Source organism: Bubalus kerabau, chromosome 9 (assembly GCF_029407905.1).
Source record: "Bubalus kerabau isolate K-KA32 ecotype Philippines breed swamp buffalo chromosome 9, PCC_UOA_SB_1v2, whole genome shotgun sequence".
NCBI lineage: Eukaryota > Metazoa > Chordata > Mammalia > Artiodactyla > Bovidae > Bubalus > Bubalus kerabau.
The window spans coordinates 80194781-80221832 of record NC_073632.1 but is presented as its reverse complement, the minus strand read 5'-3'; the positions used below and the strand labels follow the sequence as shown (position 1 = coordinate 80221832).

Below are 27052 nucleotides of genomic sequence, written 5' to 3'. Positions count from 1 at the left end.
TATGAATGTGAGGGGAAAATCAATTTCTATTTTAAGCCCTCCTGGTGGACTTTAGCTATATGCAGCCAAATCTAATCCTGACTGATACACACCCCATGATAAGAGGCCACAAAAAGCATGACTTAAAAGAGAAATTACATATGAAGGAACTACGTTGAATTTACCGCCTCACACACTTTTTACATCAAACAGGCTAAAACAAATGCTTCAGATCTCCTACTCTGAGTATTAACTGTTGAACTGTCTGGGAAGACTACAAGGATAACATACAAGGTAAAAATAAGTCAAGAAAGAAGGGGGAACGCAAACTTTGAGAATGCAAAGAAGCCTTGAAATTAATCAAAATTTGATGATTGTTTCCATACATTAGCAACTTAAAATCTAAAAATAAAGTCATGGGCATAGATAAGTTAGGAAGTATTCATATTTTAGATAAGCATCCTAGCAAACAGTCTCAGAAGATATATCATTGATTTAAGAGGTTTTAAATCAAGAGTAAAATATGAGAAAGTCATTACTAAGGAAAACAAAGAGGCAGGAAAACTACATGAAAACCCCAGATTTGCCCTTCGGCTCCGAACTGGCCCAGAGAAGGGCAGTGTCGTCTCGGCGGCGCTGCAGAAACCCCCACCCAAGACGGCTCCCCCTCCCCGGGCCTGTCCCCTCTTGCCCGCGAGTCCTCTCGCCTCGTAGGCCTCTCGGATCTAATATCGTGGGGTGAGGTGAGAGCAGGCCCGGGGAGGGTGGTTACCGCTGAGGAGCTGCAGTCGCGATCAAGATAGAGGTACTGACAACAACTGACTCTCAGAAACTGCTACACCAGCTGAATGCCCTGTTGGAACAGGAGTTGAGATGTCAGCCAAAGGTCTGCGGCTTGAGACTAATTGAATCTGCACATGATAATGGCCTTAGAATGACTGCAAGACTGAGGGACTTTGAAGTAAAAGATCTTCTTAGTCTAACTCAGTTCTTTGGCTTTGACACGGAGACATTTTCTCTAGCTGTGAATTTACTGGACAGATTCCTGTCTAAAATGAAGGTACAGCCCAAGCACCTTGGGTGTGTTGGACTAAGCTGCTTCTATCTGGCTGTAAAATCAACAGAAGAGGAAAGGAATGTCCCATTGGCAACTGACTTGATCCTTATAAGCCAGTACAGGTTCACGGTTTCAGACTTGATGAGAATGGAGAAGATTGTATTGGAGAAGGTGTGTTGGAAAGTCAAAGCTACTACTGCCTTTCAGTTTCTACAGCTCTATTACTCACTCCTTCAAGAGAACGTGCCACATGAAAGGAAGAGTAGCCTTAATTTTGAAAGACTAGAAGCCCAACTTAAGGCATGTTACTGCAGGATCATATTTTCTAAAGCAAAGCCGTCTGTGTTGGCATTGTCTATCATCGCACTGGAGATCCAAGCACAGAAGTATATAGAGTTTAACAGAAGGAGTAGAACATCTTCAGAAACATTCCAAGATCAGTGGCAGAGATTTGACTTTCTGGCAAGAGCTTGTATCCAAGTGTTTAGCTGAATATTCATCGAACAAGTGTGCCAAACCAAATGTTCAGAAGTTGAAATGGATTGTTTCTGAGCGTACTGCACGGCAACTGAGGCATAGTTACTACAGGATAACCCACCTTCCAACAATTCCTGAAACGGTCCCTTAATTGGATGATTACAGCAACAAAAAACTTCTGAAGCCTTTCTCCACAATCCTGAGCTGTGGATTCCATAATATAACGGATTTAAGCTGTGAAGCCTCAAAACATCACAACTAGATTAGCATCGGTGTTCTCAGATTTGGGAAAACTGCCTAATTAACATTACCCTATAGTGGAATTACTCAAATTTGAATTCACCTATGAAACATACAAATCAAAATAACAGTATAAATGTGAAATGCAAATGACAAGCCTGGAAAGGTAAACTGTGAATCTTCATTTCTGACATTGATCCAAGTTTCTATATTGGGTCAATATATTGTATTTAGGTGGTATTTAAAAAGGGTAACCTACTTAAATTTAAACTATGAGGTTTACATCAAAACCACCATTTCACAAATGCACTTTTTAAGGCACAATAAGGGTCACTATTCTAGACAGTGAGAATAGTTAGTTTCTTGGCACCTATAATGCAAGTAGTTATTAACCCAGAGATGTGGACCTTACTGCTATATAGAAATCACATTTAAATTTGAGGGCATTTATGTAAAGCAAAACTACCAACTCGTTAATTTTGGCATGTTATCTTTAATATTTTTCTAGAAAACAGGTGATGTTTGTATCCATGATTTTAAAAGTTTTATACAAAATTTACTGCCTCAGTCTAGTCCCATCAAGAAAATTAGTTTTTACTGTACTAGTAACTCAAAACAAATTAGCGTCACTCTGAAAACTTTTTAACACTCCATCAGTTTTTACTGAGGACTGTTTTTATAAAACTTGGTTCTAACTTAGAATTTTGCTTAAAAGGAAGAGAATATACTTACATTAATTGCCCCTACTGTGTGCCAAAAGCAAGTATTAAGAAAGTAGGCATCTTCGTAATTATAAGGTTGCTGAGGTGTAGTGTTTGGAGATCTACGGGGTTAAAGTGTTGCAGAGAGTTACTCAATGCAGTGTGTAGCCTGAATCCATCCAGGATGGCTGTACCCAATTTTGACATCATTTTATGGTTATAGAGGCATTAGAAAATGAACCAAAGAACCACAGTGTATCTTATACTTTGGTAAACCATGTTTTATGGATAACTTTACAGTTTTTCCAAAATACTGATAAATTTCAATATTTTAAATACATCAGTGTTAATTTTGAGTTGCCAGAGGTAACCTAACCAACTCCCATTATGTTTTGGTACTAAGGGATATACCTTTCAATAAAGTTACTGAAATGCAAAAAAAAAAAAAAAAAGAAAACCCCAGATTTTTAAAGCAGTACTAAAAGAGAGATGCATTTGCAAACAGTTTATCTATCTTGTAAAACAAGAGTAGTACTGAGTATTAAAAAGATTCACTTCTTACAGCTAAGCACTTCATATCACTTTTAAGTAGGATAATTCAAATGGCAATCTAGTGAAAGAGACAAATCCCAATTTCTACAGAGCATCTGACAGCCTATCATAGTCCTTCCAATTCTGAATGAAGCTAAATCATTTATCAATGTGTGAAAAATTCTACCTGAGTAAACTTAACTCTCAGCATTAAAGAGGAATGAATTGATTACCTCTAAAATTAGTTCAAAAGGCTTACCTTATTCCTAAAACATACACATAACTTTTTTATTAATTAATTTAAATCACTGCAGATGGTGACTGCAGCCATGAAATTAAAAGATGCTTGCTCCTTGGAAGAAAAGCTATGACAAACTTAGACAGCATATTAAAAAGCAGAGACATCACTTTGCCTACAAAGCTCTATATAGTTAAAGCTATGGTTTTTCCAGTAGTTATGTATGGATGTGAGAGTTGGACTATAAAGAAAGGTGAGCACTGAAGAACTGATGCTTTTAAACTGTGGTGTTGGAGAAGACTGTTGAGAGTCCCTTGGACTACAAGGAGATCCAACCAGTCCATCCTAAAGGAGACCAGTCCTGGGTGTTCACTGGAAGGACTGATGTTGAAGCTGAAACTCCAATACTTTGGCCACCTGAAGCGAAGAACTGACATATTGGAAAAGACCCTGATGCTGGGAAAGACTGAAGGCAGGAGGAGAAGGCGACGACAGAGGATGAGATGGTTGGATGGCATCACTGACTTGATGGACACGAGTTTGAGCAAACTCCAGGAATTGGTGATGGACAGGGAAGCCTGGTGTGCTGTAGTCCATGGGGCTGCAAAGAGTTGAACATGACTGAGTAACTGAACTGAACTTAGTTTTTAATTGAAGGATAACTGCTTTACAGAATTTTGTTGTTTTCTGTTAAACCTCAACATGAATCAGCCATAGGTATACATATGTCCCCTTCCTCATGAACCTCCCTCCCATCTCCCTCCCCACCCAACCCCTCTAGGTTGATATAGAGCTCCTGTTTGAGTTCCCTGAGACATATAGCAAATTTCCATTGGCTATCTATTTTACATATTATAATGTAAGTTTCCATGTTACTCTCTCCATACATTTCACCCTCTCCTCCCCTCTCCCCATGTCCATAAGTCAGTTCTCTATGTCTGTTTCCCCTCTGCTGCCCTGCAAATAAATTCTTTGGTACCATCTTTCTAGATTCTGTATATATGCATTAGTATACGATATTTATCTTTCTCTTTCTGATTCTGTATAATAGGCTCTAGGTTCATCCACCTCATTGGAACTGATTCAACGGTGTTCTTTTTTATGGCTGAGTAATATTCCATTCAAAAACCAATACCCAGCTGTGGATGTGACTGGTGATAGAAGCACGGTCCGATGCTGTTAAGAGCAATATTGCATAGGAACCTGGAATGTCAGGTCCATGAATCAGGGTAAAATGGAAGTGGTCAAACAAGAGATGGCAAGAGTGAATGTCGACATTCTAGGAATCAGCGAACTAAAATGGACTGGAATGGGTGAATTTAACTCAAATCACCATTATATCTACTACTGCAGGCAGGAATCCCTCAGAAGAAATGGAGTAGCCATGATGGTCAACAAAAGAGTCCAAAATGCAGTACTTAGATGCAATCTCAAAAACGACAGAATGATCTCTGTTCATTTCCAAGGCAAACCATTCACTATCACAGTAATCCAAGTCTATGCCTCAACCAGTAACGCTGAGGAAGCTGAAGTTGAATGGTTCTATGAAGACCTACAAGACCTTTTAGAACTAACACCCAAAAAAGATGTCCTTTTCATTATAGGGGATTGGAATGCAAAAGTTGGAATGCACAAGTAGGAAGTTAAGAAACACCTGGAGTAACAGGCAAATCTGGCCTTGGAGTACACAATGAAGCAGGGCAAAGGCTAATAGAGTTTTGCCAAGCAAATGCACTGGTCATAACAAACACCCTCTTCCAACAACACAAGAGAAGACTCTATACATGGACATCACCAGATGGTCAACACCGAAATCAGATTGATTATATTCTTTGCAGTCAAGATGGAGAAGCTCTATACAGTCAACAAAAACAAGACCAGGAGCTGACTGTGGCTCAGACCATGAACTCCTTATTGCCAAATTCAGACTGAAATTGAAGAAAGTAGGGAAAACCACTAGACTATTCAGGTATGACCTAAATCAAATCCCTTATGATTATACAGTGGAAGTGAGAAATAGATTTAAGGGCCTAGATCTGATAGATAGAGTGCCTGATGAAAATGAGGTTCATGACAATGTACAGGAGATAGGGATCAAGACCATCCCCATGGAAAAGAAATGCAAAAAAGCAAAATGGCTGTCTGGGGAGGCCTTACAAATAGCTGTGAAAAGAAGAGAAGTGAAAAGCAAAGGAGAAAAGGAAAGACACAAGCATCTGAATGCGGAGTTCCAAAGAATAGCAAGAAGAGATAAGAAAGCCTTCCTCAGTGATCAATGCAAAGAAATAGAGGAAAACAACAGAATGGGAAAGACTAGAGATCTCTTCAAGAAAATTAGAGATACCAAGGGAGTATTTCGTGCAAAGATGGGCTCGATAAAGGACAGAAATGGTATGGACCTAACAGAAGCAGAAGATATTAAGAAGAGGTGGCAAGAATGCACAGAAGAACTGTACAAAAAAGATCTTCACGACCCAGATAATCATGATGGTGTGATCACTCACCTAGAGCCAAACATCCTGGAATGTGAAGTCAAGTGGGCTTTAGAAAGCATCACTATGAACAAAGCTAGTGGAGGTGATGGAATTCCAGTTGAATTCTTTCAAATCCTGAAAGATGATGCTGTGAAAGTGCTGCACTCAATATGCCAGCAAATTTGGAAATCTCAGCAGTGGCCACAGGATTGGAAAAGGTCAGTTTTCATTCCAATCCCAAAGAAAGGCAATGCCAAAGAATGCTCAAACTACCACACAATTGCACTCACCTCACAGGCTAGTAAAGTAATGCTCAAAATTCTCCAAGCCAGGCCTCAGCAATATGTGAGCTGTGAACTTCCTGATGTTCAAGCTGGTTTTAGAAAAGGCAGAGGAACTAGAGATCACATTGCCAACAGCTGCTGGATCATGGAAAAAGCAAGAGAGTTCCAGAAAAACATCTATTTCTGCTTTATTGACTATGCCAAAGCCTTGGACTGTGTGGATCACAATAAACTGTGGAAAATTCTGAAAGAGATGGGAATCCCAGACCACCTGATCTGCCTCTTGAGAAATCTGTATGTAGGTCAGGAAGCAACAGTGAGAACTGGACATGGACCAACAGACTGGTTCCAAATAGGAAAAGGAGTACGTCAAGGATATATATTGTCACCCTGCTTATTTAACTTACATGCAGAGTACATCATGAGAAACGCTGGACTGGAAGAAACACAAGCTGGAATCAAGATTGCCGGGAGAAATATCAATAACCTCAGATATGCAGATGACACCACCCTTATGGCAGAAACTGAAGAGGAACTAAGGAGCCTCTTGATGAAAGTGAAAGTGGAGAGTGAAAAAGTTGGCTTAAAGCTCAACATTCAGAAAATGAAGATCATGGCATCCGGTCCCATCACTTCATGGGAAATAGATGGGGAAACAGTGGAAACAGTGTCAGACTTTATTTTTTTGGGCTCCAAAATCACTGCAGATGGTGACTGCAGCCATGAAATTAAAAGACGCTTACTCCTTGGAAGGAAAGTTATGACCAACCTGGATAGCATATTCAAAAGCAGGGACATTACTTTGCCAACAAAGGTCCGTCTAGTCAAGGCTATGGTTTTTCCTGTGGTCATGTATGGATGTGAGAGTTGGACTGTGAAGAAGGCTGAGCACCGAAGAATTGATGCTTTTGAACTGTGGTGTTAGAGAAGACTCTTGAGAGTCCCTTGGACTGCAAGGAGATCCAACCAGTCCATTCTGAAGGAGATCAGCCCTGGGATTTCTTTGGAAGGAATGATGCTAAAGCTGAAACTCCAGTACTTTGGCCACCTCATGCGAAGAATTGACTCATTGGAAAAGACTCTGATGCTGGGAGGGATTGGGGGCAGGAGGAGAAGGGGACGACAGAGGATGAGATGGCTGGATGGCGTCACTGACTCGATGGATGTGAATCTGAGTGAACTCCGGGAATTGGTGATGGACAGGGAGGCCTGGCGTGCTGCAATTCATGGGGTCCCAAAGAGTCGGACACGACTGAGCAACTGAACTGAACTGAATATTCCATTGTGAATATGTACCACAACTTCTTTATCCACTCATCTGTTGATTGACATCTAGGTTGCTTCCATGTTCTAGCTATTGTAAACTGTGCTGCAAGGAACATTGAGATCATGTGTCTTTTTCAATTTTGGTTTCCTCAGGGTATATGCTTAGGAGTGGGACTGTTGGGTCATATGGTAGCAGGGCAGGGGGCACTGAGTGCAGCAGAGCATGCAGGGGACCTTTGAAGGAAGTTGCTATTATCTTCATTACCTTCACCATAGTTTGCCTTCAGGTCAAACAAGAGCCAGAGAACACTGCCTCCCTCATCAACAGAAAACTGGATTAAAGATTTACCGAGCATGGCCCTGCCCATTAGAACAAGACCCAGTTTCCCCCTGTCAGTCTCTCCCATCAGGAAGCTTCCATAAGCCTCATTATCCATCAGAGGGCAGACAGAATGAAAATCACAATCATGGAAAACTAATCAAACTGATCACATGGACCACAGGCTTGTCTAATTCAATGACACCATGAGCCATGCCACGTAGGGCCACCCAAGATGGATGGGTCATGCTGGAGAGTTCTGACAAAATGTGATCCACTGGAGAAGGGAATGGCAAACCGCTTCAGTATTCTTGCCTTGAGAACCCCATGAACAGTATGAAAAGGCAAAATGATAGGACACTGAAAGAGGAACTCCCCAGGTCGGTAGGTGCCCAAAATGCTACAGGAGATCAGTGGAGAAATAACTCCAGAAAGAATGAAGAGACAGAGCTAAAGCAAAAACAACACCCAGTTGTGGATGTGACTGGTGATGGAAGTAAAGTCCAATGCTGCAAAGAACACTACTGCATAGGAACCTGGAATGTTAGGTCCATGAATCAAGACAAATTGGAAGTGGTGAAACAGGAGATGGCAAGAGTGAACATTGACATTTTAGGAATCAGTGAACTAAAATGGACTGGAATGGGTGAATTTAACTCAGATGATCATTGTATCTACTACTGTGGGCAAGAATCCCTTAGAAGAGATGGAGTAGCCATCATAGTTAACAAAAAAAAGTCCAAAATGCAGTACTTGGGTGCAATCTCAAAAATGACAGAATGATCTCTCTTCGTTTCTAAGGCAAACCATTCAATATCACAGTAATCCAAGTCTAGGCTCCAACCAGTAATGCTGAAGAAGCTGAAGTTGAATGGTTCTATGAAGACCTACAAGACTTCTAGAACTAACACCAAAAAAGGAAGTCTTCTTCATCATAGGGGACTGGAATGCAAAATTAGGAAGTCAAGAAACACCTGGAGTAACAGGCAAATTTGGCCTTGGAGTACAGAATGAAGCAGGGCAAAGGCTAACAGAGTTTTCCCAAGAGAAACCACTGGCCATAGCAAACACCCACTTCCAATAACACAAGAAAAGCCTCTATGCATGGACATCACCAGATGATCAATATCAAAATCATATTGACTATATTCTTTGCAGCCAAAGATGATACAGTCAGCAAAAATAAGACCGGGAGCTGACTGTGGCTCAGATCATGAACTCCTTATTGCCAAATTCCAACTTAAATTGAAGAAAGTAGGGAAACCACTGGACCATTCAGGTATGACTTAAATCAAATCCCTTACAATTATACAGTGGAAGTGACAGATAGTGTCAAGGGATTAGATCTGCTAGACAGAGTGCCTGAAGAACTATGGACAGAGGTTGGTGATACTGTACAGGAGGCAGTGATCAAGACCATCCCCAAGAAAAAGAAATGCAAGAAGGCAAAATGGCTGTTTAAAGAGGCCTTACAAACAGCTGAGAAAAGAAGAGAAGCTAAAGGCAAAGGAGAAAATGAAAGATATAGCCATTTGAATGCAGAGTTCCAAAGAATAGCAAGGAGAGATAAGAAAGTCTTCCTCAGTGATCAATGCAAAGAAACAGAGGAAAACAATAGAATGGGAAAGACAAGAGATCTCTTCAAGAAAATCAGAGATACCAAGGGAAGATTTCATGCAAAGATGGGCTTGATAAAGGACAGAAATGGTATAGGCCTAACAGAAGCAGAAGATGTTAAGAAGAGGTGACAAGAATACACAGAAGAACTGTACAAAAAAGATTTTCATGACCCAGATAACCACAATGGTTTGATCACTCATCTAGAGCCAGACATCTTGGAATGTGAAGTCAAGTGGGCCTTAGGAAGCATTACTACGAACAAAGCTAGTGGAGGTGATGGAATTTCAGCTGAGCTATTTCAAATCCTAAAAGATGATGCTGTTCAAGTGCTGCACTCAATATGCCAGCAAATTTGGAAAACTCAGCAGTGGCCACAGGACTGGAAAAGGTCAGTTTTTATTCCAATCCCAAAGAAAGGCAATGCCAAAGAATGCCCAAACTACCGCACAATTGCACTCATCTTACACGCTAGCAAAGTAATGCTCAAAATCCTCCAAGCCAGGCTTCAACAGTATGTGAATCTTGAACTTCCAGATGTTCAGATTCTAGACTTAAAAGAGGCAGAGGAACCAGAGATCAAATTGCCAACATCCGCTGGACCACATATAAAGTAAGAGAGTTCTAGAAAAATATCTACTTCTGCTTTATTGACTACACCAAAGCCTTTGACTGTGTGGATCACAATAAACTGTGGAAAATTCTTAAAGAGATTGGAATACCAGATCACCTTACCTGCCTCCTGAGAAATCTGTATGCAGGTCAAGAAGCAACAGTTAGAACTGGACATGGGACAACGGACTGGTTCCAAATTGGGAAAGGAGTACATCAAGGCTGTATATTGTCACCCTGCATATTTAACTTATATGCAGAGTACATCATGTGAAATGCCAGGCTGGATGAAGCACAAGCTGGAATCAAGACTGCCGGGAGAAATATCAGTAACTTCAGATATGCAGATGACACCACCCATGGCAGAAAGCAAAGAACTAAAGAGCTTTTTGATGAAAGTGAAAGAGGAGAGTGAGAAAGTTAGCTTAAAACTCCACATTCAGCAAATTAAGATCATGGCATTTCGTCCCATTCAGTCAGTTCAGTTCAGTTCAGTTAAAGACTACATCTTAAACTCACATCCATGACTTGGCACCATATCTCATACATTGAAAATGTTCTATTACTATTTCGTGAATAAATGCTACAAAATCCAACAGTTCAATCTTCAGTTTAAATTAAAATTCTCATTAGCTAGAATCCCAAACTACTATTTTTTTTTAATACTGGGTATGGAAAAAAAAAAAAAAAAAAAAGCAAAACTAAAAGCTCCTGAAGAAAGTGCTTCAGGTCAAGTCCAGCCTGCTTTCAAGTCAAAATGGAACCATGAAGTTAGAAGCAAAATGAATCCAAAACAGAGTGCCACTAGTCTACTAAATCTCAAAATTGAGGTAAACTAAACATAATAGTGTTTACTTGATGCTAATATATTATTATAGAAAAACAACGTGTAACAGAAAGACAAAAAGAAACTAAAAGCAAGCCTGAAACTTCAGTTCCAAAGCCACTCATTCTCATTTAAATGAAGAGCTAAGTGTCTTTTTCTTCCCTCCATGCCCCTTAATATCCATGAAAATGCATATGTAGTGTTCTTTACTATATTTCATGATGGCTTACACATTTATAACTTTTAAACTTGTTTGCATGCATCCAAGGGTAATAGGTCTCAGCAAAAAAGAACACCATTTTAAAGTGGCATTTAAATTTACAAAGCTGTTAAGCCTGCTAACACTATAGCACAAAATACTTAAGACAACATAAATGACAAAAACGAACATCTATGTTCCTACCACCCAGCTTAAAAAATATCATTTACAATACAATGGATATCTCCCCTCCTGCTCTTCTCCTAGATAAGGTCCTCAATTCCTTTCTCTGGAGAAAACTCTATTCTCACAGAACTGTTTTATCATTTTCATATATTCCTCTTAAAGTTATGACATATACATTGTATCCTTGGACCCAATAAATCATTAAAAAATACATTAATGGATTTGGCTTGCTAATACTTCATTTTGGATTAATACATCTATTTTTGTAAGCAGAATTTATCTATAATCCTTTCTCGGACTTTATCTGGTTTGAGTATCATTCATGGTGATACCAGACTTACTAGACAAGTTAGGTTGCTTTCTTCTTTAAAAAAAAAAAAAAAAAAAAAAATCTCTGGAAGACAGTTTGAGAAGACCTTATTTGAAAACTGTCTTGACCTGTTTCTTGTTTCCTTTGTGGATTTTAAAAGGTTAATTCAATTTAAGGGTTTTAAGACATTTGATGTCTTCTATTGCTTCCTTGATCAGTTTTTTTATTAGATCAGCTTTTTATTAGAAGGAAATACTTGACAAACTCATATTTGGCATTTACTTGAGAAACAGGACAAAACGCCTTGTTAAATCATGTCTTACAAAGGCTTTGGACAGTGGGGAAATTACCAAAGTCACCCTGTTGCCAGTTCTCTGAATAGAATAATTGTGAACATTTTGGCATTAAATTTTCTTGGGAAATTTTCCAGTTCTTCTAAAATTTAACATTTTATGGCATATAATTTTTCGTGGTTTTTCTACAAATTTTAAAAACTCAACTTCAGTATAGTTATCTCTTTATCATAGTATCATTTATCCCTGATTTTTTTTTCTATCATCAATCTTGCTGAAAAGTTTTTCTATTTCTTGTTTGTTCAAAGGACAAACTATTGGTAGTTAGTTCGATCCTCTTTATTAAATTTTTTTTTTTCCCTTATGTTCTTCCTTCTACTCTTTTCTTGATTTCTTATATTGGAAAGTAAGCTGGATGCTTAATATGTCAGTTTTGAACTTTTTCTCTTTTCTTGTATGAACATTTAGAGGAGTGATAACCAAGTGCATTCAGTATTTCTGAAGTTGGATATATAATGTTTTCACTATCCCTTGATTCTAACAATAGTTGCATTTCCATTATTATTTTTCTTAAGAAAAATATCCTTAAAGGATATTATAAATCCTTTATCTTTAGACATATATAGCTTTAAAATCACTAGCAATGAGGAAGTGCTAACTTAAAAGAATGAGATACCACTACTCATACTGGTAAACATCAAACATTGCTGATAAACGCATCTTGAGAAATTATTCAACTGAGCAAAGTATAAATAAAGATGATATACTGCAATTCTGTTAATAGCAGAAACCTATGTGCCAATGCAGAAGGGGTTGGTTAAGTAAAGTATAGCACAGTCTAATCCAACAGACCACTAAACTGACTACAAATTATAACTACATGGATACAGACAGAGGTTCATAATGTGAAAACAAACATACATTTGATAGAGTTCATTTTGGTTTATATATCTACGTATGTACTAAAAATGCCAAAATGTTCACAATTATTCTATTCAGAGAACTGGCAACAGGGTGACTTTGGTAATTTCCCCACTGTCCAAAGCCTTTGTAAGACATGATTTAACAAGGCGTTTTGTCCTGTTTCTCAAGTAAATGCCAAATATGAGTTTGTCAAGTATTTCCTTCTAATAAAAAGCAAAGTTGAAGGTTGAAGCTGTCCTACTTCAGGAAATAACATATTTCTAGCATTGTATTAAGATGCACTACTGAGTTGAAGCAGATTTTTATGGACAAGTTAGGTCCTCCTGGTGGTATTCCAACCACAACCTTAAAGCATCAACTGGAAAACATCGCCACCTCCTGGTTTTTAAGACAAATTACATCCAACACTGCTACATTTAAAATTTCCCACAGGAGGAAAGAAGGAAATGGCAACCCCACTAGTCAGTGATCTTGTCTGGGAAATGCCACAGACATGAGGGAGCCTGGTGGACTGCTACAGTCCATGGGGTTACAAACGAGTCGGACATGACTTAGCAACTGAGCACACCAGGAAAGATATTTTAAACTAAAAGGGCACAACAAGCATTGTTACGAAAACAAAGCAAAAATAGCCCTAAAATCTAACCAAAAGCCAAAAGAATAAAGTAAAATAAAACTGAGAATACAGAGTAGTAGATTCTGGCTACTTTTAAGTGTACTTAAGTTGGATCTGAGGATACGGCGGGTGGGTCCTCTAAGGTTTAACCACAGAACTACTCTCCATGATTTGAGAAATGGCAGACAGAGACAGACTGGATACAGTTCAGTTGCAAATACAGTGTGAGCCCAGGTGGTGTCCTAGGGGTCATTCTTTTCTACAAACAAGACATGCCATCCAAACTAACTGCATATTCTTTATAAAGTTCCCAAAATAGCAGTTTAGGAAAGAGACATTTTGTGTTCCTGATTTCAACAGATTACTCAACCATCTCTCAATACACACCTGTGACCGAGATGGAGAAAGGCTAATATTCTGCCTGTTACAAAGAGGGTTTTCCTTCACATAGATTTAATATTAATAGTACACCATAAACCTTATAAAACAGGGTGCTGAGCTAGTGTTCACATTTAGGTATGTGACACTGGGTAAGTTACCTAACCTCTGTCTTAAGTCCTAATTTTCTCTTCTCTTCTCACCCATCTTATCTCCCAGGGTGTTTTTAAGAAGGAAGGACTAATTATCTGTGTCAAGTACACAGCATACTGTTTGTATTCACTAAATGGTAACTATTACCATTTAATGGATTCACAGGTAGAATATTGCAACCAGATGGTATTAATGAACTGACACAAAACTTGAGAACAATCATACTGATAGAAAAAAAACCAAACAGACCATAATAGGTTAGGCAGGGGTCAGTAAAATAACAACCAATGGGCCAGGCCCTGATTTTTTTTTTTAAATCTTACTGAAACAGTCATGCTCATGTGTTTACTTAATGACTATGTGGCAGAGCTGAGCAGTTGTTAAAGTGAAAGTGCAAGGCACTCAGTGGTGTCTGAATCTTTGCTACCCGATGGACTATACAGTCCATGGAATTCTCCAGGCCAGAATACTGAAGTGGGTAGCCTTTCCCTTCTCCAAGGGATCTTCCCAACCCAGGGATCAAACCCAGGTCTCCTGCATTGCAGGTGGATTCTTTACCAGCTGAGCCACAAGGGAAGCCCTAGCAGTTGTGACAAAGACCAAAAGACCCACAAGCCTAAAGTAGTTACTATGTGGTCCTCTAAGAAAAAGTTTGCAGATCCCCAGGCTAGTGCAGTGGGGCAGTATCAATAAAATGACATCTAATGTAAATAAAGTTTACATTTTTATTAAGATGAACAAAACATCTGTATACCATGGTCCTTGATTGGCTCCTGGTTTGAACAAAACAGGTGTTAAGATCTGAATATGATAGATAATTTGAATATATTAGATAGTATTAGGGAACTGCTATTAATTTTGCTAGGTCAAATAATAGAGTGGTCATACAGACAATTATGCTTATCTTTTAACATGCATATTGAAATAGTCAAGGGGAAAAATGCTATGTCTGGAATCACTATCTGAGCTCAGTAACAAACAGATTTGGTAAAGTTTCAGATGATCCCCTCAATATCTGGAATCTTGCCACAGGAACCAAACAAATTAGGACAATTTGAGTACAAAATAGATCTGGATCGTAGGTATAATTTTAAGACAAAGAAATGCCATATTACTGCCTCAACTCTTAACAATGATTAAATCTAGGCGAAAGGATATAAGGGTATTCATCACACTGCTCTCCCTACATTTTGGTCTCCCTAAAAAATGTCCATAATAATTTTTAAAAGCTGTTTAAAAAGAAAAACAAATTTCCTCACAAATAGGCCACACTAAGACAATGTGGGCATTAATTATACACATATTTTTTAAAAGAAAAACCAGATCAGATAGAGTATTCAGAGCAAAGGAATTACTAGCCTCTTTGCTACTAAAACATCTAGAATATCCTGACCTTATCATTTAAAGAGGCCACCGATATCCAGATATCCAGAGGAAAGTAGGATGGCGTGAGATATAAAAATACTTGTGAGGAAAGTCTCAGGATATTTAGCACAAGACAGGAAAGACAGCAGTTGCTGTCAGATGTCTGAATAAAAGGGAAACTGAAAAATCCAAATGAAGGCCCAGAGGAGACCTTATGAAGCCACACCAAAAACCAAATACCTGCAAAGCAGTAGGCTCCATGGAAGATAAGTGGCCAAAAAAACGGAGGCTGGGCAAGATGAACTGGAGTGTTATAGAATGAGTTTTTTATTAGGTAAAAGATGTGACTAGATGGTTTCTAAGATGCCCATCTAACTCTCAAATCCCAGGATTCCAACATCTTAGATAAAGACATACTCTAGACACATTTAGGAATTACATACTAGATTTCAATTTTCAGTCTAGAACTATTATGTAGTTTAGTTAAACTGACAACCCATTCTGAACTTCCCACTTTTCCTACAACAAGCACTTGTATTCAAATGGGCAATACAGAGAGAGTTAGATGCACCGAGGGGCAGCAGCACAGGCGGATGACCAAACTGCAAAATCTGTTTGGCCTGGTGACATCCCATCATGAAGACACTTCTGTGTGTGGCCCAACAGCTTATACTTTATACCAACAGTTCTTGGTGTTGGCGTTTCTGTGTTCTAGCCACATGCAGAAAATTTTATTAACAATATGCCTGACCACAAAAATCCTTGTATATTCTAAAGGAAAGGATTCTGAAGGAAAGGATTATATCGTATACTACTCATATTACAAAAAACAGTTAACAAATGCTTAAGTAAAAGAGAAAGTATGTAAAAAACCGTAATTTGTTGTTGTTCCATTGCTAAGTCTTGACCAACTCTTCGTGACCCCATGGACTGCAGCACGCCAGGCTTGCCTGTCCTTCACTCTCTCCCAGAGTTTGCTCAAACTCACGTCCATTGAGTTGGTGATGCCATCCTCTATCTTCACTACATATGTATCTACCTTTTACCTTTGACTTTTTCTAAATACCAATTCTGAAGACTGGTATATCAGAATAGTTATTACAATTTTTAAAAATCTACATCAAGAAAATTACAAATACTGTTTTCCTCTAGTTTTTATTTTACATTGGAGTACAGTTAATTCACATGTTGTGTTCCTTTCAAGTGCACAGCAAAATGATTTAGTTACACATATACATACATCTATTCTTTTTCAGATTCTTTTCCCTTATAGATTATTACAGAGAAAGGTACTGGTTTTTAAACAATTCTGATGGTTGCTAGCAACCATCTATTTAAAAAATCAGTAAGGAGAATTATATTTTATGTTTCAGTCAATAAAAATATCTGTAATGATGCCTAAAAGGCGGTGGAGGAAGATTTAAACAATGCTGATTTTCAGAATGAGTGCTTAAGTAAGTCACTGGTTTACACAATCATAAAAAAGTTCCAGTACAAAAACAAATCCTCCTGCAATGCTGGAGACCTGAGTTTGATCCCTGGGTTGGGAAGATCCCCTGGAGGAGGGCATGGCAACACACTCCAGTATTCTTGCCTGGAGAATTCACATGGACAGAGGAGCCTGGTGGGCTACAGTCCATGGGGTTGCAAAGAGTTGGACACGACTGAGCAACTAAGCATTTTGCAATTTGAGAATACATAATCTAATACTTATCCTATATTAACAATGCTTAAACAGTAGCCTGTTAAAGGATTTCACTATTTTAATATGTACTAAAATGTATTTGTGAAGTAAGAAAACTTGGGTGTTAAGGTGTGGACTCTAAAATGGATGCTATGTGACACGGACTGACTCTAAACTATTCTTACCTTTATATGCAAAATACAAACAACACTATTTACTCACCATATGACTGATTTGAGGGATTAATGAGCACCTCACAAATTATAATAGTGTGGGGTTTAGTCGCTAAGTTGTGTCTGAGCCCTTGATACCTCATGGACTGTAGCCCACCAGGCTCCTCTGTCTATGAGATTTTTCAGGCAAGAATACTTGAGCGGGTTACCATTTCCTTCTCCAGCACAAATTATAATATGCTCTATTAAAGTAACATTACACTAGTCAATGCTAACATTAATTTTAACTAATGTACTATTATAAGAGGATAAAGTATATTTTGATGAATACAGCTTGAAATCTGGGGATTCAAACTCAAAGATGAAGAAATCGGGCATAGAGATTCCTTACTATGTAAAAGAAAAATTTATATTGGCTAGATTTCTTAGTATTTCAAATAAGTGGTCTTAACATGTGATTTTTAAAGATTATATGTCATTTTCTGATTACATAAGAAATATTTAAAGAAAAAAAAGTCATCTATAGTCCCACCACTGTGGTAATTACTACTGTTTTTCTGTGCTCATATGGGCACATGTTTTTAGGCTGCTAAGTCCACATATTTATTTGTATATACTAAACAAGGTTGAGATCATATGCATATGCTGTTGCATCTAGTCAACAAAAGATTTTGTAAAAATATCTACAACTTTTGCTAAGAAAAACAGCAACATTGAATTCATTAATTTTCCTTGAACACTAATGAAAGTGAACTTTTCAAATATTAATAGTTATATTTACTCTAGGCTAATTGCCTCATATTCTTTGCTCATTTTCCTTCTGAGATGTCCTACTGATTTTATAAATGCTCTTATACATAAAGAAGTATCAGTCTTTTGCCTGCTTATGCTATTTCTTCAGCTAAAAATGATTAATGCCTATTTTTACACCTGGCTCATTCCTACTTGTTCTACAAGTTACCTTCATTCGTAATCAGCTCTGGAACAATAAACGGTAATCTAAGCATCAGGCCCCATCCTAGTGGATGGGGATCCAGTAGTGAGCAAGGCTTGGCAGAGGGGACAGCAGGCCTTCTCAGCTCTGAGGAGAGGAACGTGAACTGTTCAGACGTGAAGAAGGGCCAGTCTGGCTAGAGTGGGAAGAGGGAAAGGGGCACGAGACCAGGCCGGAGGTGCAGGGAGGGGTTAAGTCCTGCCTTCCAGACCACGTTAAGGATTTTCACATTTATTCCAAGATACTGGTGGACTAAAGAGAAGCAAGAAATGACATAACGTATTTGCTTTTCATGAGACTCTATCATTGCCATTTCTTTAACAAGAGAAGGGGATGCAAGGCAAGAAAGGGCAGAAAACTCAGTCAGGTCCACCGCTGCGGTCCTGGTGAGAAGGGACAGTAGTGGGAGCAGCGTGGATGAAGAGGCAAAGCGGTAGGTCAGAGAGAGACTTCTTTAGGAGACAGAGGGAACAGAGCTTTGCGACTGATATGAAGAGGAAAATGGAGATGGAGTATGCCTCCAGGTTTGTGGCCTAAGACGCCGTCTACTGGGACAGGGACACTGGAGGCAGAGCAGGTTTGCAAGGGGAGATGGGAAAAGGAGCAGGGGGTAAGGATTCTGATTTTGACCTGTTGATTTGAAGGAACTTGTGAGACATCCACAAGGAGAAACAATCAGGTAAGAGTCCACTGCTCAGGACAGGCCTAGGTCTAGACTGCAGGTGAAATTTTAGAAACCCACAGGTAGAAGGTAATTAAAACCATGCTGGATAAAATAAGAAATCAAAGGTACTAAGACCTCTGGTCTCCAAGACTGAGCCAGGGCATCCATTACCATGATAGACACTCTGAGACCCATGACCATGCTGCCCGGGGAGCCACTACACAGCACTTGCTCACACTACAGTGGAATTTCATATTTCAGTGTCTCCGTGGTAGACAATAAGCTCCTCAGAAGAATGATTAATTCTTACTTATTTCTGTACCCAAATCTTGGTATAGGTCCCAAGGCATGAAACACATTCAATGAAGTGTCTGTGAGAGGTTAACTGTTAGCTTGAGATTATTAAAAAGCAGTATCTCCAAACACGCACAGAGAAACAAGTTTTAAGAGCCCAGGCTCCGGAGCAGATTACTTGGGTTAAATCCAGACTCTACCACTTATCAGTCATATGACTTGGGAAAGTTCTTTAACGCCTTTGTGCCTCAACTTCCACATCCGTAAAATAACAGGTAACAGCATCTACTGCCAAGTGTTGGGAAAACTAAAATTTCATGCAGACCATTTAGCACAGTACTTGTACATGGTAAGCATTCAAATTTAGCTATTCTTATTGTTACTATTATTATCTTCTTTCTTCATCTTCCATGGATAGAGAAACATGCAAAAATGGAAAGGATTTCCAGTTATTCATTGTGGTCCTCCAGCTTTGGAATGCAAAAACAGATCATGTTGTTTCAGGTCTAAAAGCAAGGGTAAAAATAAAACAATTTTGATGTATCTGGTAAATGATATCAGGATTTAGAAAACAACTAAATTTAACAGTGAATTAAAAAAAAAAAAAAAAGACCTAACAATAACAAAATCATTTCAAACCAAAACAAAAAGTAGTTGTTGACTATGTCAGGTTTTTTTTTGGAGGGGGGCAGTGGAATATGGGGGAGATGGAGATAGGAATAGACAAGAAGAAAGAGTCTGACCAAGTCTACAACAAATTACAAAACAGACATTTTGCTAATGTTTACTTAGCTAGGTACCTGGAAAAATAGGAAAACTTCATTTAAAAAATCAGGATGTTTATCTCTTTATAGAGAATCTTGATATCTGCCTTAAGTTACCCATGATAAGTAACCACAATTTGTGACTAATCTCATCATTACGCTGATGCTATTAACACAGCAGACTCTTCTAAGATTATCATTTTCTTTGCAAGTAAAAATGTTAATTCATGAGGTTGCTAACAAACTGAATAAACGTTCTTCCAGCTTGTGGCTGGTGTCAAGGCTGGCATGCATAAAGATCATTTTTCTCCATATTCTAAATTTTATTTCAAGGGTGTGAATGCAGCATTCAAGCTTAAACTTCTGACAGCTCATCAAGAATTTAATCCAGAGAAAGCACTGCAAGGTGAAAACACAACAGGCTGAATTTCCTATTTTGACAGTTTCCTTTCAACCACTTTTATAGGCTTACCTTTCATATGAAATGTCTGTTTTAATGGAGACAAACTGTTTAAGGTCTGGGTCATGTATGACTGCCATTTTAAAAACAGGAAGGTAAGATTATGAAATGAGCTATTTGGAAAACAGTGTACAGAGTTCAAACTTTTCTAGTTAAAAAACAGTTTTTGCTATTTAGTGGAAAAAAAAAAAGCAACATTTAAATAAAAGCAAACAGGATTACAGAGTGAATACTTTCCACATGTTGGCACCATTAAGAATTTCTTGTTTTACTCAGAAATGGGCAGATCTTTCACTGACTGAAGGCTGTATCATCCAAAGAAGACATATGTGTACAACTCTGCTAAAGATTAGAAGCCACAAAAAATATTTTGAATTAGAAATTCAAATTCAATGTAAAAAGGACTACAGGGCACTGATTTAAAACTAGCCCGACAGTAAGCTAAGTAACTGATGATAATGTACAAGAAAGTGTTCTAACACAGAATACACAAGAGTGATAAGGAGGTTTTCTGATGGGTACACTGGTTCTTAACTTCTAAGAAAAAGCCAAAACAAAACAAAATAAAAGCTATAAAAGAGGCACAAGCCCCAGAGATATTGATTAACTAACCTTTGCACGGCCCTGATTTTAAAAACATTTCCAAGTTGTTTCTAATAGGGTAGTCAGTTGAGAACCACTGGGCTGAAACGCCACAACAGGTCAACAAAATGATGGAATTTCCCTCTCAGTAGGTCCTTAAAATGGGTTATAGTCGCATACCAGGGCTGTTTATCATAGAGAACATCAAGATTTCTGCACTCTGTTTCCCATGTGTGGCTTCCTTAACTCGGATTCATGCCTTAAATTGTCACAATCTGCCTTCCGCCTCTGCCTGGGATAAAGTGTTACAAAAGAACTGCTCCTTGCTGAATCCAGTGTCACCACTGACACTTCCTTTTATTGGACTACTCCAGAGCATAAAGCTGGAGAAGGCAATGGCACCCCACTCCAGTACTCTTGCCTGGAAAATCCCATGGATGGAGGAGCCTGGTAGGCTGCAGTCCATGCGGTTGTGAAGAGTTGGACACGACTTCACTTTCACTTTCAACTTTCATGCACTGGAGAAGGAAACGGCAACCCACTCCAGTGTTATTGCCTGGAGAATCCCAGGGATGGGGGAGCCTGGTGGGCTGCCGTCTATGGGGTCGCACAGAGTCGGACACGACTGAAGCAACTTAGCAGCAGCAGAGCATAAAGCACTGAGAACCCCTGATTCCCCAAATTCTTCCTCACTATCCCCTATCCTTGGCTTCTGAGGCACCTTTCCTAGGTTCTCCTCCTATCTCAAATATTGCTCTGTCTGCCTCTTAAATCATAAATTCTTCAGGGAAGTCAGTGACAGTCCCTTAAAAGCTCAACAACGGGTTCTAGAGGGCAAACTCCCTTGGAATCATATCCTCACTAACCTGGATATGTATCTGAGGAGGCCAGTATTTTCTTCATATTTTCAAAAGGATTTAAGATCTTTGAAGGTTATAAATCATTGCCTTAAATACTTTTTAATTTAAGCTTTCCAGGCTTCAATCACTATCCATAAATTTAGAGGTCTTACTTCAATATTAACCTATCAGAGACTGAATCCAGATTCCTATCTGTTAGGCCTATTCATTGAGCTAAACCAATGTATCCAAAACAAATAATTAATCCCCTCAGAAATACTTGCTCAGAATAAAATGGTCAGGTAAGGAGCCCTCCTGACAGTTGTCCTCCAGTGGAAGAAACAGACGACAGACAAGCAATGAGAATAATTAGAGAATGTGATCTATGTTATAAAAGAAATGGCATGAGATAAACTTCAGAGTGATCCAGGAAGGCCTCTTAACTTCCTCAGAAATGAAAATTATTTTTAAAATGAGATCTTGAAGGTTAAGGAGGAGCCAGTTATATGAAACACTGAGAGAAGAGACTCCAAGTAGAGGGCACAGCAAGTGCAAAGGTACTGACTGTACTTAACTGTCTACTAGATTGTAGGCACTGTGATCCTTAAAGAGAACGATTTAATATAAATGTGTATCTTTGGAATGTGGGTTAGTACTGGCACTTGGTCCTAAACTCAATAAGTAGTTGCTGAATTAAATGCAAAAGAACAACTGAAAGAAAGAATTATGGAGTTGGGTGGCTGCTAAGTGGGAAGCGGGTGGGGGAGGAATGGATTGACAATAAAGCCATTATTCCTCTCTTTATAAAGTGAGAGTGAGGATATAATACAGATAAATTAAGAACATAGTTTCAGAGATTTGAAACTCTTCCAATTTAACAGGCCTCAAACAAAAACCCTACTAAGAGTAACTTTAAAGGCACGCATTCTTAATATATAGACAAATTAACAATTATCCAAAGTAGGTTTACACTATGCATTGAAGTGGAATTTTCAAGATTACAAGATTTACACTGGTAATATGCTGCTGCGATGATGGAAAAAAGCATTATTCACAGATTAATATGATTTTTTTTAAATCAGTTGTGAATTGTTGAACCATGTCACATCCTTTATCTCAGCTTCTCCCCCACCAACAAAAAAGAGGAGAGAACTGAATTAAGAAATCTGGCAGACTTTTGAGATGAGCACATCAAGTTTGTTTCAGGAAGGTCCAATGAACTGGTGACTGTGTCTTCTACATAGCTGTGGCTCCTACCATCACCCTAACCTGCCACATCCTGGGATGTGGTCAACCCACAAGCAATTAAGGGAGGCTCATTACAACCTCACTAGGCTGCACATGCATACAAGAAACTAGAGATATACAAGATGTTCACCACAGCCATAAGCAGGTGACAGAAAAAAGGTTTTGGGCTCAACAAAAGTATTTGGCAAATTAAAAAGAAAAGGTTCTTGTTTCATAAAAGCTGCAGGTTCCTCATGAACCTAAACAGAGGTTCAAACAACGACAGGATCTATTAAGTGTTGGCCGTATTCACAAACCAAATGCCCATCTTCAGATCTGCACTTTGGGGTTACATACTGGTTTTATTATCTTCACGTCTGAAAGATGGCAACACCCGTCCCTGAAAAAGAGTGATGTTGAGAACACCAGGGAAATATTAACCATGTGACAGAATATAACACCTAGCTTTTATTCTGGGCAATAGTACTGACACCTTGAAGACCTGTTGTCATAAAAGTTCCCAATACAGTCCTCAGAATATCTAAAATTAAAGGATATATGGATGGAGGAACCTGGAAGGCTGCAGTCCATGGGGTCGCTGAGGGTCGGATATGACTGAGTGACTTCACTTTCACTTTTCACTTTCATGCATTGGAAAGGAAATGGCAACCCACTCCAGTGTTCTTGCCTGGAGAATCCCAGGGACGGGGGAGCCTGGTGGGCTGCTGTCTATGGGGTCGCACAGAGTCGGACACGACTGAAGTGACTTAGCATACATGTGTATGTATATGCGTACACACACACACACACACACACATACATATATGAAACAGCCAGGATCATTTCTATGCTTATTTCAATATTTTTTTAGATCTGTACTCCATGATGGTTATAGGCATTATGTTAACAATATTACATCAATACTTCCTCTATTGTGGCCAATGTAGTTATTAGTACTCAATGAAATCAACAGTATCAACTAGATGTCACTCTCTTCAAAAAGGAAAACAAAAGTCACGCCTCTAAACACAAACATATTTACCAATCTAGGGGAGGGAGAGTTATAAAAACCAACTAAAACAAAAATTGCATAATATGGAAGAATTATAAAATTTTACCCCTGTATATTGAAAGCAAAACATACTTTTAATAATGTGTTTTATATAAACTTCCATATGTCTTATAAAAAATATTATTTCAACTAAAAACTAAGACCTACACATTAGCCAAAAATAGAGAACAGTTTGTAATTTATTATACTTAAGCAGAAATATTCATTTTCTAGTCAATAATTTCAAAGGTCCATATAACTAAACTAAAACATTTGGACTTAACATTAAAAAAAATTAGCCATTTCAACAGCAGTCTAATAAAGCCATATTTATCAGGTTATTCCCTGATTAGGCAGTCTCAGTATTTGGTGTCAACCTTATCATAAACAAATAATCTTGCAATCATATGCAGTCATTCCTGAGCTACTTGTATTATCAGAGCAGAGCAGCAGTTTCAGCTACATCTAAAATGACAAGAAAGGTACTATGAAGAGCACATTTATACTGACACAAAAACCTCAAGTTAAATGGTCTGACAATGACATCAGCAAGTTTCAAGTTTACCATCATCTACGGTTATACAAGTAAAAAACAGTGTATTCTAAAGAAAGACTAATTCTGCTAAATGAAACCACTGGGGTCTATTCCTTTTATTCAGAAGTACCATACAACTAAACAAGCAGTCAAGTCCATAGGGAAATAGCATTTCAATAGCTGCAACATGGTGCCAGACCAGCCTTTGTTGGCCTTCCTTTTCCAAGAAACAGAGATGTCTCTTTTTACTGAGTCCATCTGCCATAAGTGATAACCAGATGTCTGTGTGACGACTCAAAATTAAAACAAAAGTCCTTTCCCCTCCGAAGACCTAACAAGCAGAGATGAGTCCAACAGGCAGCGTTACAAAGAGTTTCAATGTTTTAATCGCCTCCAACTGAAAGAAATAAAGTTAACCGTGCCACCGCAACAAGCACCAGCCAGTATCTTTTCAGCTAACTCTGCACAACACTGTGCTAAGTGCTTTACACTTTCTTATCACAGCAACCCTAGGAGGTGGTACTAATATTAACCCCATTTTACAGATAAGAAACTGGGGAATGAAGGCAGTGAAAAAACTTGTTCAAGGCCATACCGCTCATAAGCAGCATCGCCACCACACTGAACACAGGCAGCCTGTATCCAGAGTCCATACAAGTGCTATACAAAGCCTAGTCTCAAGAAAGTATAACAGATTTTGATCAAAACTGATTTTACAATGAAAACTCTAATTTATCAGAAGGAAGAAGGTTAATGCCTGATTCTTTGAAACCATTTCATTAATAAAAACGAATTCTGACTTCTTTTAAAATGTTCTCAGTTCTCACTTACTGAATTACAAAACAAAAGTGTATCAGGTATCAGTGTCTATGGACAGCAGTCTATGATGGTAACGATGACAATTAAAATACAAAGAGTCATCCACATAGGTCCTGAGAAAACTGTCCATAAAGATGCAATCTGATTTTCAGTATTCTTTCTTGACAGATGAATATTTGCATGGTCAAAGTCGCCAAAGTTTTATGGTGCATTTTTTGGGGGTGAAATTTTAAATAGCTTCATTATGGACTCACACATGAAGGCTGATTTGAACTGTCCCAGAATTCACCTTAGTATGTTATGGTTTTTGTTTTTAGTATTTAGTGGGATCCCCAAGCAGCACACTTCGCATTACAAAACAAGCCATTTAAACCAATTGTGAATTTTATCACCCGTTAACCACATGAAAAGACCAGATGGGTACAATTTTTGATACGACCTGAACTGATTCCTTTCTACTATGACACAGTTCTGGAATCTTGTTTTTTCACAACTATACAAACATACTTACTCCATTTTTCTTCTAAATCAAAGGTTGTGTCACAAGAATCAAATTTGTCTACATGGCCTGGGAAGACCTCAGATAAATATACTCTTTTACCCTTTTGAAATTACTCAAAGTGACAGTCATGGGACAAGAGCAAATACTGTATCAACTCAAAGCAGTAAACCATTATTTTTATTATTTGAATTGGTTAAAAAAAAAAGCCCTAATCATGTTTGAGAAATTTTGTTGCTTAGAATATAGAGCCAATATAAAAGTTTAATTTTAGGCATCAGGATTAGATTCCTAATTAGATTAGATGTCTAAAGGTTCCCTTCATCTACTAGATAAGTCCCTGAAAGGAAAGAAATAAAATATGTATATCCTTTAATTAATGTTAATCTTCAAAACACACACACACAAACATACAACAGGATGGCAATTTACAGTCCTGATCCCCAAGAAACTTCTAATTTACCAGGCATGATGAAATCCGTACACCAGTAAGTATAGCACCAGGAAGCATGTAATAAAGGCTTTAAAATCCAGATTTGTGTTTGTCATGTTTTGGTGGCTACCTATGTCATTTCCCTGCTATCTACAAGTGCACAAAACGCACCTGATGAGAGACACCTTTAATACAGCTTTATACACCATGGCATCAGACATATTAAAGGTACAACAAACATGGGTGTAAATTTCAGGAAATCTTTATTAATTCAAATGCCACAATACAGCTAAACTGCCAAAGCACTACAGGTTTTGAGAACACTGTGGAAACATTCTACTATTATCAATTCTAAAATCCATTTAAACTTTATTTTTCATAGCAACAATTATTCATCACATGGGCTATGATGCAACAGAAAGAAATCAATCACTAGGTAATTATAGGCCTCCTTCACCAAAAAACAGCACTGATACCCACTTAACTAAATTATACAGTATTTGCTGATTTTTAAATAATGTGCCACATCCATGCTAAGAAAGAACACTCTCCAGAAGTTTTCAGCTGTAAATTTCCTATTTATTTATACTACTTTATAGCAAATTCTATACATTCTATATATATATATTTACAAAAATTCTGATATGACAATTTCCCACACATGAAGAAAAATTATGGGACTCACTTAGTTTTCCCCTCTAATTTGGCAGAGCATAATTTCAGTCAAGTACTCAGATGCAAAATGATCTGAAAAGCTGGATGTTAAGACAAGGTTTTTAGAGTACAAATTTCAAAAATCTAAGGTTCAATTAAAAACACAGAGCGGGCTGTACTATATCTTTTATCTTTTTTTTAAAAAAAAGTGACTACATCTTCAATTATAGTGTTACTACCTGGACTTCTGTAACACCTTTTATTCTTAAAAGTTCAAATATTTTTACATGCCTTATTTCAGTACAGTCTTGATTCTCAGCATAAGGCTCTTACCT

At 38.2% G+C, this 27052-nt stretch overlaps 2 protein-coding genes across 3 annotated transcripts in view; one reads left to right on the top strand and one right to left on the bottom strand.

Annotated features, from left to right (window-relative positions):
- The window catches only part of TBPL1 (TATA-box binding protein like 1), a 39253-nt gene that overhangs the window by 9519 nt on the left and 2682 nt on the right, over positions 1–27052 (bottom strand). The gene's annotated exons all lie outside the window — the stretch shown is intronic.
- Positions 567–2876, top strand: LOC129620035 (cyclin-G1-like). The gene is given in 2 exon segments (XM_055535682.1): positions 567–1432; positions 1434–2876. Coding segments are annotated over 2 exon segments (750 nt in total). The 5' UTR covers positions 567–913; the 3' UTR covers positions 1665–2876.